Source organism: Oncorhynchus clarkii, chromosome 2, assembly GCF_045791955.1.
Source record: "Oncorhynchus clarkii lewisi isolate Uvic-CL-2024 chromosome 2, UVic_Ocla_1.0, whole genome shotgun sequence".
Classification (NCBI taxonomy): Eukaryota; Metazoa; Chordata; class Actinopteri; order Salmoniformes; family Salmonidae; genus Oncorhynchus; species Oncorhynchus clarkii.
Genome location: NC_092148.1, coordinates 71,841,177 through 71,856,427, shown reverse-complemented (window position 1 = coordinate 71,856,427; position 15,251 = coordinate 71,841,177). Strand labels below are relative to the sequence as shown.

Genomic DNA, 15,251 nt, shown 5'->3' with positions numbered 1-15,251 from the left:
TGTTAGCGTGCACTGCGCCCGGCCCACCACAGGAGTCGCTGGTGTGCAATGAGACAAGGATATCCCTACCTACCGATTAACCTATCCCTACCGACAAGGATATCCCTATCCCTAATGGCCAAGCCCAAGATGTTTTCTAATCTTCCGTAGCCGTTAGGGCATATGTATGCTAAAGATTTCAAATGTATGCATGACTATGAGTTCAAGTGATCGTTAAAGAAAATTGTAAACACATACAGGCTTTAGCTGTTTTGGAGCTAAGTAGGTAATGTTTTCCTGTTTCTTATAAATGACTTGATTAGCTGGTTGTGACTTTTGCTTTGGTCTATTTCTGAGTGTTGGCTCTGTTAGCATTCTCTATCAGTACTAATTGGTAGCACCACGTTCTGAATCTCCAACCCCAAAGGAGCCACTGTCCGTTGTCAATTTCATTGGAGTGTACACTGTATAGACTTCTGCAGTCATGTGCACAGCACTCTCTCTCTCATGACTAATGTTTAAGAAATTTGCTATATTTAGTCAAACACAGATCACAACTCTTCTCTGTAACATGTTGATACCAAACAGTCGTTGTCTGTCTTCGTGTAGCCTCAGAGGCACAGTGGCCCAATGTACAAACACTTGCCAGTGCCCTCTCTATCTCTTTCCCTCCCCCCTCCCCTTGTTGAGCCCTGTACCCTCTCTCTCTCTCTCCGGTGGCCCCATTTGGAGGCCTCAGTCTGCTGCAGTGTAAATTAAGATTAGCACGCATGGCTGCTTCCCCTCTCACTATCAGGACTACCAGGGAGAGAGGTCCAAGGGCAGAGGGCCATGCTCCATAAACAGAGGGCCAGTGCTAGGAGCGCGCACCATCCCCTCTGGTGCAGGAGTTGTAGGGACCCAGCAGCAGAGGGCATGGGGGTTCACTGGAGGCCCTGGAGGATAGTAGAGGTGGTGAGAAAATGTGTCAATGTACACAGCAAATTTGAGATCGGAATTTCACCACACAGTGTTAAATTTGAAAACTTTCTTTGAAAGTATATTTGACCATCTCAAATAGTTTTAAACTAATAGTTTTCTAAGTGTTGATAAACTTACATGGGTGTAACATATTCCGACTTTAATTACAGGAGAAGTTAAATTTTCTACAACCAGATCTCTATATTTTATGTAAATGGTATGTTATGGAAGGGTCTAGAAACCTTTTTTGTGATTTCACATTTTTGAGAAACCTTGTTAAGTAGCATGGGGTCCTGAAAAAACATGAACAAAGGCTCCCAAAACACCCAAATACGTCATTTTAGAAACAGCAAAGCTCTCAGTATAGTGATGCAGGTCTTTAGATGTTGTACACATTAAATTGTGTCATTCCAAACTTTATCTACAATGTTATATTCCGTTTTGCTCGACTCAAGCCGATTCCCCTATTCAGCTTCTCCATTCTCCATGTATGCCTGCTGCTACAGGTAACTACCAAATAAAGGAAACACCAACATGTCTTAATAGTGTGTTGGGCCTCCACGAGCTGCCAGAACAGCTTCAGTACACCATGGCATAGATTTTACAAGTGTGTGAAAGCACCCCGTGATTTCAATATACAAAAGGGACCCTTCTATAACATGCCAATTACATAACAAATAGAGATTTGTTTTTAGAAAACACTTCTCCTTTAACACTTCCTTAGAGCTGATGCTGTTACACTTTCTCAGTGTTAGGGAATTAGTGACTCATTTTGGGTTGTTGTTTTAACACTAAGGTGTAAAGCCTTATTTCCATATTTATGTGCCTTTTGAGTGAATTTTAGAGGTACCAGTACCACCCACGACTGTGTTTGCTAGTGACAGAGACATGATTGTTGCATTTGATGGCTTTCAGTCTTGTAGCCTTCAACAAGTGAGTGCCTAAGTCAATATTTTATCATAAAAATGTAATTATTTATGACTATACATTACTTTGTTTTACAATACCATACTTTAACAGGCTCGTTTTAACCTAACACACCGGTCTGAATCTCCTTGTTTGCAGGCCACATTGGCAAGTCATATTTTTCTGGCTTGCAAAGTGGTATATCATTCTTATTGGAATCCAGCCACAGATAGTATAGCCAACAATTGTACCTTTTTTTTCACCCACAACTCAGTTAGAATGAAGTGCCTTAGACCACTGCGCCACTCGGGAACCCATATAGAGTTTTATAGTTTGTTAAACTTTGAAATCAATGGTTTTTGTTTAAAATGTATGCCGAAGTGAAAAATCAGAGCCAAAGCGTAATTCCATTGTCGTGGAATTACCCGCCAATAGGTGAAATGGGACAGAAAAAATCACTTCTAGAATCAGTACACTGGTTCTGTGACTACTAATTTGCTGTGATTCGATCACCTGGAATCAGAATGAAGGATAGACATTTTTCAACTCCCCCATATGAAGGAAGTAAATCAAAAATGTTACATCTCTTTGTTGAGTTAGGGAGTAATTTGGAGAATCTGATTGCTTGTGCAGAGATGCCAATAACTGACAAGACTTTGGTCCCCAATGCCCCCAGCTTTGGCAACTTCTTTGAAACAGCTCCACTTGAGCAGTTATGGGGAGGTGAAGGATGAGTGGAGGGGAGGGTAGATGTGGGAGGGAAGTGAGATGACGTGAGGGCATTGAGGGGCATAGGGGGTGTCAGGGGACCTTGACAGGGGGCTGTGCGGTGCTCCTCAACGCTTCACCATCTACGTTGTCAAATCAAATCAAATGTTGTGTTGTGTTGGAGGCAGAGGCATCCCAGTGAGGGGCCTGCTAGTGGAGGTGTCATATTCTAATGAGTCATAGCTAAAGAGAGCTCGGCGGCATTGGGAGATGGGAAATGGATTACAGGGAGTCTCAGTAAGCAGTTCAATTGCCCTGAAAGCCAAACAGATGGCATGGCAGAGGGGCTCTGAAGACTCTATCTGCAGACTGGAGCCATGGAGGAGGGCCTGGGGAGGAGATGCACCATGCCAGGCTGCAACCAGGTAGCAACCACATGGCACAGACACAGGACTGGCTCTAGGCTTTTGGGGGCCCTAAGCGAGATTTGGTTGGGAGACCCCCCCCCCCCCCCATCTAGTGGCAAAACATTTTGGTGGCCCCTCTCTTCAAGGTGAAGAGAAAATGTTTAGTTATTTTCTTGCAATTCTACACATTTTTCCTTGGGGTGGAGAGAAAATATAGTAATTCTAAAGGAAGTATTCTGCAATTCTAGTACACATTTTGCCATGGGGCGAAGAGAAAATGTCGCAGTTGTATAACACATTTCATGCAATTCTACTGATTTTACCATGGGGTAGAGATAAACTACTTGCAGTTTTACAGCTAATTTACTGCAATTCTACACATTTTGCAATGACTTATGCCATGTTAATATGATATCTGAAGAAGAATGATTAACAAAATCAATAGGAGCCTCCTGGAGGTAAGGGCCCCTGGTCACGTGCTTATTGTCATAACTGAGTGATTTCCCCTGAGATAGACCACCTGCAAAGTCCAACTTAGCTATATTGTAAAAATTCATGAAAACCAACATTTATATTTTTGGTCTTAATTTAAGGTTAGTTAGGCATTATGGTTAGCAGTGTGGTTATGACTTTGTGGCTGTACCAGCTAGAGACCACTCTGCAGAGCTGTCTCTAGAACAAGATTCATTATGAAAAACGTTGGTATTCGGCCATGGTTACTACAAGTTTAGATAGCTGACTAGACTAACTACCAATCTAAAAAGTGATAGCTGACATGACTTATTGAGTGACTGTCACTGACTGACATAACAAGAGAAAAACTGCTGATGCACAACCACATTTTGAAATTGCACCTAGTGTATTCTACTATTCTTACTCTCAACAGTAAGTTGAGACCCTTAGTGACCGGGGGCCCTAAACGACCGCTTATGTCGCTTATGCCTTGAACCGGCCCTGCACAGAGAGAGAGGAAGATCATTAATATGACACTCCGAGAGCGAGAAACAGAGAAAAAGAGGAGGTTGAGGCCCATCCCCTTTTCACTCTCACTCACTCTCTCTCAATTCAAATCAATTCAAAGGGCTTTATTGGCATGGGAAACATATGTTTACATTGCCAAAGCAAGTGAAATAGATAATTAAAAAAAGTGAAATCTTTGTCTCTCTCTCTCTCTCTCTCTCTTCATCTTTCTGTCGCTCTCCGTTCCTCCTTCTCTCTGTCACCTTCTAGCTCTAGTCTTTTACCCCATCATCCTCTGTTATTTTATAATCTCCTCGTCTCTCTTTTACTTCTACAATTATGCACTGGCTCTCTACTTCTCCGTCTCTTTTCCCTGTTTTAGGTCTATATCTCAATAATTTATATCCTACAAAGGTAGTTCATTCAAGTTCATTTGAAATGACAGTAATGTATCTCCTCACCTTACTGAACTCTCTCTCACTTTCTTCATGTTCTTCTCCATATTTGACCTTCTTCATCTTCCTAACACACTCTCTCCCTCTCACCTTCGTTTCCATCTTAAGGCTGGTTTATAGTCCATCTAATAACATGTCTATAGACCAGTTGAATGCGAAAAGTGTTGTTGACAAAAACAACATTAATTTATAATACTGTGTGTCTGTAGACGTGTGTCTGTAGTCCCTCTCATCCTCCTCTTCTTCCTCTAATTTCTTCACATTCTCCTTCCATCTCTCTCCAAAAGTAGTTGAACTGAAATATTTACTATATCTCTCTCTCTTTCTCATTCCCTCTGTCTCTTCAGATGTCTACAGAGCAGTTGGAGGCGTATGTCAACAGTCAGTTTGATGACCTCTACCGGCTGGTTCGTCTGGAGGAGAAGAGGACCCTCCACCTGGTTGACCTGAAGGAAGCCTTCCTGACTGCCGCCGCCGCTGAGAATATCGCTGAGATCACCATCCACACCAAGCGGCTCCAGGAGGAGATGGCCTGCATCACACAGCAACTGGGCCAGCTGGACCAGGCTGGGGCACAGCCTGGGGCAGCAATAGCAGCCCTAGTCCAGGGAGGAGCACCTGGCCCGAGCCCCAGACCAGTGGTGAGGCATCTCTCCCTTATACACCACCATGGTCAAGGTAGATGTTACTGATCTTGGATGTTTAAAGCAGCAAAGACTTTATATCTGACCCATCACACTAGGATATCTGAAAGGCATAGCAGGCAGCTTCATGTTGATTGGTATGAAGTGTACAGGGATAAAAATGACTTTATACAAGCTTATTTTTATTGGAAAGCAGCGTGTGTAAAACTATGGTGGGTTCTTAGATGTAAACATGTTTTGCACTGCATAGCCAAGGGCTTAAGTGAAACTGTGTATGTCCTCTGACTGCACACACGTATGCATCCACACACACACACACACAACAGCTGGAAATACTCTACCACCTATTCTACATACCAATCTCTACCAAGGTTATGTTCTCACATGCCCACACCATTACTCAAATGCACAAATATACACAGATATGTTTTCTCACAATCATTTTACTGAGTTCATATAAGGAAATAAGTCAAAAAATTAAATTAAATTCATTAGGCCCTAATCTATGGATTTCACATGACTGGGCAGGGGCGAAGCCATGGGTGGGCCTGGGAGGGGATAGGCCTCTTACTCCTCAGTTTCATAAACTGTCCGGGTGGCTGGTGTCAGACAATCCTGCAGGTTAAGAAGCCGGATGTAGAGGTCGTGAGCTGGTGAGGTTACACGTGGTCTGCAATTTTGAGACCGGTTGGACATAGGGCCAAATTCTCTAAAACGACGTTGGAGGCGGTTTATTGTGAAGAAATGAACATTTAATTATATTGCAACAGCTCTGGTGGACATTCCTGCAGTCCGCATGCCAATTGCATGGTCCCTCAAAATACATCTGTGGCACTGTGTTGTGTTACAAAACGGTACATTTTAGAGTGGCCTTTTATTTTCCCCAGCACAAGGTACCCCTGTTTAATGATCATACTGTTAAATCAGATTCTTGATATGCCACACCTGTCAGGTGCATGGATTATCTTGTCAAGTGAGAAATGCTCACTAACAGGGATGTAAACAAATTTGTGCACAAAATTTGAAAGAAATAAGCTTTATGTGCGTATTAAACATTTCTGGGATCTTTTATTTCAGCTCATGAAACATGGGACCAACACTTTACATGTTGCGTTTATATTTTTTACAGTATATACACTATATATACAAAAGTATGTGGACACCCCTTCAAAAGAGTGGATTTGGCGCCACACCTGTTGCTGGCAGGTGTATAAAATCGAGCACACAGTTATGTAATCTCCATAGACAAACATTGGCAGTGGAATGGTCTGAAGAGCTTAGTGACTTTCAACGTGGCACCGTCATAGGATGCCACCTTTATAACAAGTCAGTTTGTACAATTTCTGCCCTGCTAGACCTGCCCCGGTCAACTGTAAATGCTGTTATTGTGAAGTGGAAATGTCTAGGAGAGACAACGGCTCAGCCAATGACTCAGCCGCCGAGTGCTGAAGCACGTAGATATCATCCTCGGTTGCAACACTCCAAGTTCCAAACTGCCTCTGGAAGCAATGTCAGCACAACAACTATTCGTCGGAAGCTTCATGAAATAGATTTCCATGGCCGAGCAGCCGCACACAAGTCTAAGATCACCATGCGCAATGGCAAGCATCGGCTGGAGTGGTGTAAAGCTCGCCACCATTGGACTCTGGAGTAGTGGAATGTCTTTTTCTGGAGTGATGAATCACGCTTCATCATCTGTCAGCCCGACGTACGAATCTGGGTTTGGCGGATGCCAGGAGAACGCTAACTGCTCGAATGCAGTTTGGTGCAGGAGGAATAATGGTCTGGGGCTGTTTTTCATGGTTTGGGCTATGCCTTTTAGTTCCAGTGAAGGGAAATCTTAAGGCTACAGCATACAATGACATAATAGACGATTCTATGCTTCCAATATTGTGGCAACAGTTTGGCGAAGGCACTTTCCTATTTCAGCATGACAATGTCCCTGTGGACAAGGCGAGGTCCATACAGAAATTGTTTGTCGAGATCGGCGTGGAAGAACTAGACTGGCCTGCACAAAGCCCTGACCTCAACCCCATCAAGCATCTTTGGGATGAATTGGAACGCCCACTGCGAGTCAGGCCTAATCAGTCAAAGGTTTGGACACTCAAAACTATGAAATAATACATATGGAATCATGTAGCAACCACAAAAGTGTTAAACAAATCAAAATGTGATTTAGATGTTTAGATTTTTCAAAGTCGCCACCCTTTGCCTTGATGACAGCTTTGAACGCTCTTGGAATTCTCTCAACCAGCTTCACCTGGAATGCTTTTCCAACAGTCTAGAAGGAGTTCTCATATGTGCTGAGCACTTGTTGGCTGCTTTTCCTTCACTCTGCGGTCCAACTCATCTCAAACTATCTCAATTGTGTTGAGGTCGGGTGATTGTGGAGGCCAGGTCATCTGATGCAGCACTCCATCACTCTCCTTCTTGGTCAAATAACCCTTACACAGCCAGGAGGTGTGTTCGGTCATTGTCCTGTTGAAAACAAATATTATTCCCACTAAGCGCGAACCAGATGGGATGGCGTATTTTTGCAGAATGCTGTGGTAGCCATGCTGGTTAAGTGTGCCTTGAAATCTAAATTAATCAGACAGTGTCACCAGTAAAGCACCCCAACACCATCACACCTCCTGCTCCATGCTTCATGGTGGGACTCCACCATGTGGAGATCATCCGTTCACCTACTCTGCATCTCACAAAGACACGACAGTTGGAACCAAAAAATCTCACATTTGGGCTCATCAGACCAAAGGACAGATCTCCACCGGTCTAATGTCCATTGCTCCTGTTTCTTGGCCCAAGCAAATCTCTTCTTGTTATTGGTGTCCTTTAGTAGTGGTTTCTTTGAAGCAGGCCTGAGTCACGCAGTCTCCTCTGAACAGTTGATGTTGAGATGTGTCTGTTACTGAACTCTGTGAAGCATTTATTTGGGCTGCAATTTCTGACGCCTGTAACTCCAATGAACGTATCCTCTGCAGCAGAGGTAACTCTGGGTCTTCCATCCTGTGGCGGTCCTCTTGAGAGCCAGTTTCATATTGATGGTTTTTGTCTGACCTTCATGTCTTAAAGGAATGATGGACTGTCATTTCTCTTTGCTAATTTGAGCTGTTCTTGCCATAATATGGACTTGGTCTTTTACCAAATCGGGCTATCTTCTGTATACCATCCCTACCTTGTCACAACACAACTGATTGGCTCAAACGCGTTAAGAAGGAAAGAAATTCCACAAATGAACTTTTAACAAGGCACACCTGTTAATTGGAATACATTCCAGGTGACTACTTCCATGAAGTTGGTTGAGAGAATGCCAAGAGTTTGCAAAGCTGTCATCAAATATATTTAGATTTGCTTAACACTTTTTTGGTTACTACATGATTCCATATGAGTTATTTCATAGTTCCGATGTCGTCACTATTATTCTACTGTCAGGATGGTGTATTGGAGGCGAAGTCAAGTGCAGGAGAGCAGATACAATGAACAGGCACACTTTTATTATAGTTCCAAAAACGAGAGCACTACATGAAACAAACGCGCTCAAAAACACGGAACATAAAGGTAGAGCGCATAAACTAACACTACCTAACATGAAAATAATTACACACAAAACATGATGGGAAACAGAGGGTTAAATACAAGTAGCTTAATTGGGGAAATGTAAACCAGGTGTGTATGGAAACAAGACAAGACAAATAGATATACGAAAAATGGAGCATCGATGGCTAGACAGACGGTGACGTCGATCGCCGAACGTCACCCGAACAAGGAGAGGGGCTGTCTTCGGCAGAAGTCGTGACATCTACAATGTATAAAATAGTAAAAATAAAGAACAACCCTTGAATGAGTAGGTGTTCAAACTTTTGACTGGTACTGTGCATGTAGTCTCTCTCACATGCACACACACCCCTTCTCCACACACTCCTCCTCCCTCATACTAGTTAAGAGAAAACTCTTATTACTTACAGGGTTAAATTAAAGATCCTGCTGGCCCATTACTCACCTGCTATAGTTTAACTACTTCAGGCTCCCAGTCAGGCAGTCAGGGAGAGAGGGAAGGTAGGCTGTATTAATGGCTGTGGTCGGCCTGCCGATTGGTTTCCTGGTTTGAGAAATGGGCCAGTGGTAGGCCCGAGTTCATTAAGGCCCTAATTGGATGGTGATGGTTGCCCTGTTTGTTCTCTTCTGGAAGTCATTGCTGCAGTGAGTAATGCCTGCTGTGACTTAGAGACATCGAGGAGAGAGAGAGAGAGAGACAGCGAGAGAGAGACTGTCTGAGCTCCTACAGTGGCACTTAGGTGTGTGTGCCACCGTGCTTCTACATGGGATTTTAGGCTTGGTTTCTGTATAAGCACTTTGTGACATCTGCTGATGTAAAATATTTCATTGTGTGTGTGTGCATGATGAGGTACAAATAAAAAGGGTGTGTGTGCATGCATTTATATCTCTGTGTGTTTGCAAGAGATACGAAATGGAGAATGAGATGGAAAGAAGCCCTTAACATCAACTTATACACACAATCTAATCATTCTCCAGCGAGTTTCAGTTCTGTCTGTGTGTGTGTGTGTGTGTGTGTGTGTGTGTGTGTGTGTGTGTGTGTGTGTGTGTGTGTGTGTGTGTGTGTGTGTGTGTGTGTGTGTGTGTGTGTGTGTGCTCGCTAAGCAGTTAGTCTAACTAGAGGCAAGACTGATAAAGAATGGGCCATTTGTTATGTATTACAGAAATGCATGGGCTCCTCTTTTCCAGTGTAATCTACAGATCTGTCATTAAATCAATAAAGAGCGGTGCGGGCAGTAGGTAAGCAGCTGTACAGACGTACGCCGCTGTGTTTACCCTCCAATCACCACACACCATGATTACTGAGCACTTATCTGTCACCCCGGAGGAAACCATCTCTCAGGCTGTCTCACAGAACACACGCACACACATCACCTCACGTAGCATACACAAATAGTCAGAGAACACACACACATAGCAGAATAAATCCGGGCGAGCACACTCATTTACCTATGCTTATGTTGTACTGTAAAGACTGCCAGGAAAGTACCAAAATGTATTTGCTCTATGTGTGTACAGTGCACATAATCGTGTTGACACAGACACTGATTAGACTTTCTGAAATACAAATTTTTGTCACACTCACATGTATTCCAAGAGTGACACAGACAGGAAGGAATGCCTCCACCCATACAGATAGACAGTCATGCACACTGACTTTTTCACATGCCCTAGTGCATCAATACACAAAGAAACACATTCCATTGAATTGTGTGAGGTGTGTTTGCTCCCGTATGAGTCTGTGTTATTGTGCGTACTAGAATGTGTGTGGCTGTTTGTGTAAGCAAGTTACAGTAGTGTCCACTTTTCTGTGTGAGCAAGTGTGTGTATGAGTTTGGCAGAGGAGTGTATAGTCAGCTGGTCCAATCAGCCATTAGTCAATCATTAAATGCCAGGTGTGCGGACTGTGTTGACCCAGGCCTGAACTGTACCTAACCTGGTCATGAATCAGACCTAACCTGGTCCTGAACCAAATCTAACCTGGTCCTGACCTGGTCGTGAACCAGACCTAACATGGTCCTGACCTGGTTCACAGTGAGGGGCAGAGGGGCTGATCTTAGACAACCAATAGTCTAGAAAGTAAAGCTCATAGTGACTGAACAATTACTGCCATCACTGTAGACCACTCATTCTACAGTATGTTTTCACCTACATTGGACCTGGGTTACAATTAAGTGATAATGCCAGAGAAGCCGGTGTTTGGAGGATATATTGGTACAGGTTTTGTTAGGCCCGAGACACTGTTCTAATCGCTTGCTTTCTAGCTAGCCAACTACGGCTAATTTACAGTCACGTCAAACAGTGCAGCCAGAATAACAGCAAACTAGCTGCATTGTTTGAGCTGTTTTCTAGTGACATTTATTCGGATACATCCATAACAATGAGCTAATGATGCGCGATATCGCCTGTTGTTAAAATGTGCTTTATCGTCAGAACACTGTTGTTCAGAGGAGCTACCCAACAACACAGCTAACACAATCACTTCAACCTGAAGCTGGAAAGACAGCAAACTAGCTACACTTCGTTTCATTTGACCTGTTTTCTATCGACAGTTCTTTGTATATATCCATAAAAATTATGCTGATTCATGATTTCGACTGGCTGAGAAAGGCTGCCTGCCTGTCTGTCTCATCCCAACTCATTACTATGGGACAGCTATAGATCGAATTTGAATATTGAAACACTGTTGCAAATGTTGGAGAGACAAACAGCAAGATTAATACAAATCTCCACTGTTGAAAATGAAATGTTAGTCTAAATAGAAATGTGAGATAATGTCTAGATGCTATTTATAGAGGAGATGCCTGGCTGGGCTGATGAGACAGTGGATTATGCAGTCAGATGGAACAGAGTAAATAGGCATTTTAACATCATAGATTAAGCCGGTGGTAACTTTCGAATAGACACTGACTGGAATGCATTTTTAACAAATTAGTATTCAGGATTAGACCCACCCGTTGTTTAATGGTAAACTAAACACCACCCGGCCTCACAATATGTTCTTATTTTTACATTCACCTTTTGAATTCATTTGAATTCTGCACCAATTCCAATGAGATGTGGGAACTAAGTGGGAAAAACTATGGCAGTATTCTGTTGTCTTGTTTTAATGAAAAGCAGAGAGATGGCGTTAGCAGCTCAGGGTCCTTTGAGGGAAGATACAGTACAGTGCTGTATAGTTAGTCCCTGTGGTCCTCCACTAGCTGCTGTCTGGGCTGGTGGCTGCTAATTAAAGTGTGAACAGTGTCTACTGTCAGAGTAGAGCTCCACCGCTTTATTAATTTACTCTCCTCTCATGTGACACAATTATATGTGAAAGCCACTGTCTCACACTCACAGTCACTCAGTAACACGGTCACACGCTTACTAAGTCGCACTGTAAAGCTGTCATTAAGGCACTGTCTCAAAGCCAGTATCACACAGACACTCATTCTCAGACACTTTCTTAAGCCCTTTTTTATCCTTGGGTAGTATACGTCATCTACAGGTAGTGATATAGTAAGTATATAATAATTCCTACAGTGTGAATGTATTAAAGAACTGCTAAGTCAAATAGCTTTTGATTTGTGAAGGCATGCCAGCTGTGTAGCTACAGCACCTCTGTGTTATTGGCCCCTGTATTAAAACTACTGTCTCCCTTTTCTTTTTCAGCAGCGCAACATTGAGGCCAGGCCAAGGTAAGTCTGATTAATAACATTCTGAGCATCTAGCAGAGCAGGGAGAAAAAATACATTTTAAAATCCCCACACTCAGGTGGTTTTACAGTGGGTTTACAGGGAGAGAGGAATACCACACACATCCATGCTGACACCCACATGTACAGTAAACGTGCATGCTCTCTCTTTCACACACACACACACACACACACACACACACACACACACACACACACACACACACACACACACACACACACACACACACACACACACACATACACTTCTCTCTCCAGCCCTTGAACATAGTATCTCCTCTCCTCCTCCCCTGTAGTCCTGTATAGACCTTTTCACACTGCACTGTTCTTAGCCCTGGGATAGATTAGCCTGTGTTCAAACAAGCATTTTTTATCCCTGGGCTAAGCTTTAGTCATACTTGTATTCCAAAGCCCTGGGCTAACGGACAAACACAACATGCAACCAACATTCTATCTCAAGACGCCACCAATGTTATAAACAATACATTAATTAACACATTAGTTCCTCTAGCTTCGAGCCTAGCTCGTTGATTTCCAACAGTGATGGTTTGTATAAACCTTACAAACCTTGATGTTTGCCTGTCTGACCTTTTTTATTTTTTTATTAAAAAAGTATTATTGTTTCACCTTTATTTAACCAGGTAGGCTAGTTGAGAACAAGTTCTCATTTATAATTGCGACCTGGCCAAGATAAAGCAAAGGAGTTCGACATATACAACAACACAGAGTTACACATGGAATAAACAAACATACAGTCAATTATACAGTAGAAAAAGTCTATATACAGGGTGTGCAAATGAGGTAAGTTAAGGGAGGTAAGGCAATAAAATAGGCCATAGTGGCAAAATAATTACAATATAGCAACTAAACACTGGAGTGATTGATGTGCAGAAGATGAATGTGCAAGTAGAGATACTGGGGTGCAAAGGAACAAGATAAATAAATAAATACAGTATGGGGATGAGGTAGTTGGATGGGCTATTTACAGATGTGCTATGTACAGGTGCAGTGATATGTGAGCTGCTCTGACAGCTGGTGATTAAAGCTAGTGAGGGAGATAGGAGTCTCCAGCTTCAGTGATTTTTGCAGTTCGTTCCAGTCATTGGCAGCAGAGAACTGGGAGGAAAGGCGGCCAAAGGAGGAATTGGCTATGCGGGTGACCAGTGAGATATACCTGCTGGAGTGCGTGCTACGGGTGGGTGCTGCTATAGTGACCAGTGAGCTGAGATAAGGCAGGGCTTTACCTAGCAGAGACTTGTAGATGACCTGGAGCCAGTGGGTTTGGCGACGAGTATGAAGCGAGGGCCGGCCAACGAGAGCGTAGAGGTCGCCGTGGTGGGTTGTATATGGGGCTTTGGTGACAAAACGGATGGCACTGTGATAGACTGCATCCAATTTGTTGAGTAGAGTGTTGGAGGCTATTTTATAGATGACATCTCCGAATATGAGGATCGGTAGGATGGTCAGTTTTACGAGGGTATGTTTGGCAGCATGAGTGACGGATGCTTTGTTGCGAAATAAGAAGCTGATTCTAGATTTCATTTTTGATTGGAGATGCTTAATGTGAGCCTGGAAGGAGATTTTACAGTCTAACCAGACACCTAGGTATTTGTAGTTGTCCACATATTCTAAGTCAGAACCGTCACGAGTAGTGATGCTTGACTTGCGGGCAGGTAAGGGCAGCAATCGGTTGAAGAGCATGCATTTAGTTTTATTTGCATTTAAGAGCAGTTGGAGAAGGGCCAGAATTATACAGAATGGTGTCGTCTGCGTAGAGGTGGATCAGAGAATCAACAGCAGCAAGAGCGACATCATTGATGTATACAGAGAAGAGAGTCGGCCCGAGAATTGAACCCTGTGGCATCCCCATAGAGACTGCCAGACGTCCGGACAACAGGCCTTCCAATTTGACACACTGAACTCTATCAGAGAAGTAGTTGGTGAACCAGACGAGGCAGTCATTTGAGAAACCAAGGCTGTTGAGTCTGCCGATAAGAATGTGGTGATTGACAGAGTCGAAAGCCTTGGCTAGGTGGATGAATACGGCTGCACAGTACTGTCTCTTATCGATGGCGGTTATGATATCGTTTAGGACCTTGAGAGTGGCTGAGGTGCACCCATGACCAGCTCTGAAACCAGATTGCATAGCGGAGAAGGTACGGTGAGATTCGATATGGCCGGTAATCGGTTTGTTAACTTGGCTTTCGAAGACCTTAGAAAGGCAGGGTAGGATAGATATAGGTCTGCAGCAGTTTGGGTCTAGAGTGTCTCCCCCTTTGAAGAGGGGGATGATCACAGCTACTTTCCAATCTTTGGGAATCTCAGACGATACGAAAGAGAGCTTGTAGAGGCTAGTAATAGGGGTTGCAACAATTTCGGGAAATAATTTTAGAAAGAGAAGGTCCAGACTTTCTAGCCCGGTTGATTTGTAGGGGTCCAGATTTTGTAGCTCTTTCAGAACATCAGCTATCTGGATTTGGGTGAAGGAGAAATGGGGGAGACTTGGAGAATTGCGGTGGGGGGTGCAGGGCAGTTGACCGGGGTAGTGGTAGCCAGGTGGAAAGCATGGCCCGCTGTAGAAAAATGCTTCTTGAAATTCTCATTTATAGTCGATTTTTTGGTAGTGACAATGTTTCCTAGCCTCAGTGCAGTGGGAAGCTGGGAGGAGGTGCTCTTTTTCTCCATGGACTTCAGTGTCCCAGAACTTTTTTGAGTTTGTGCTACAGGATGCAAATTTCTGTTTGAAAAAGCTAGCCATAGCTTTCCTAACTGCCTGTGTATATTGGTTCCTAACTTTCCTGAAAGTTGCATATCACAGGGGCTATTCAATGGTAATGCAGAACGCCACAATATGTTTTTTGTGCTGGTCAAGGGCAGTCAGGTCTGGAGTGAACCAAGGGCTATATCTGTTCCTGGTTCTACATTTTTTGAATGGGGCATGCTTATTTAAAATGTTGAGGGAGGCACATTTAAAGAATAACCA

The 15,251-nt window shown here is 43.4% G+C and overlaps 1 protein-coding gene across 1 annotated transcript in view; it reads left to right on the top strand.

Annotated features, from left to right (window-relative positions):
* Positions 1 to 15,251, top strand: part of LOC139373265 (tripartite motif-containing protein 44-like) — a 72,682-nt gene that overhangs the window by 21,614 nt on the left and 35,817 nt on the right. Inside the window, exons 4-5 of the mRNA XM_071113582.1 lie at positions 4,723 to 5,016; positions 12,226 to 12,251. Coding sequence (XP_070969683.1) covers positions 4,723 to 5,016; positions 12,226 to 12,251 — 320 coding nt within the window. The remainder of the gene's footprint in view (positions 1 to 4,722; positions 5,017 to 12,225; positions 12,252 to 15,251) is intronic.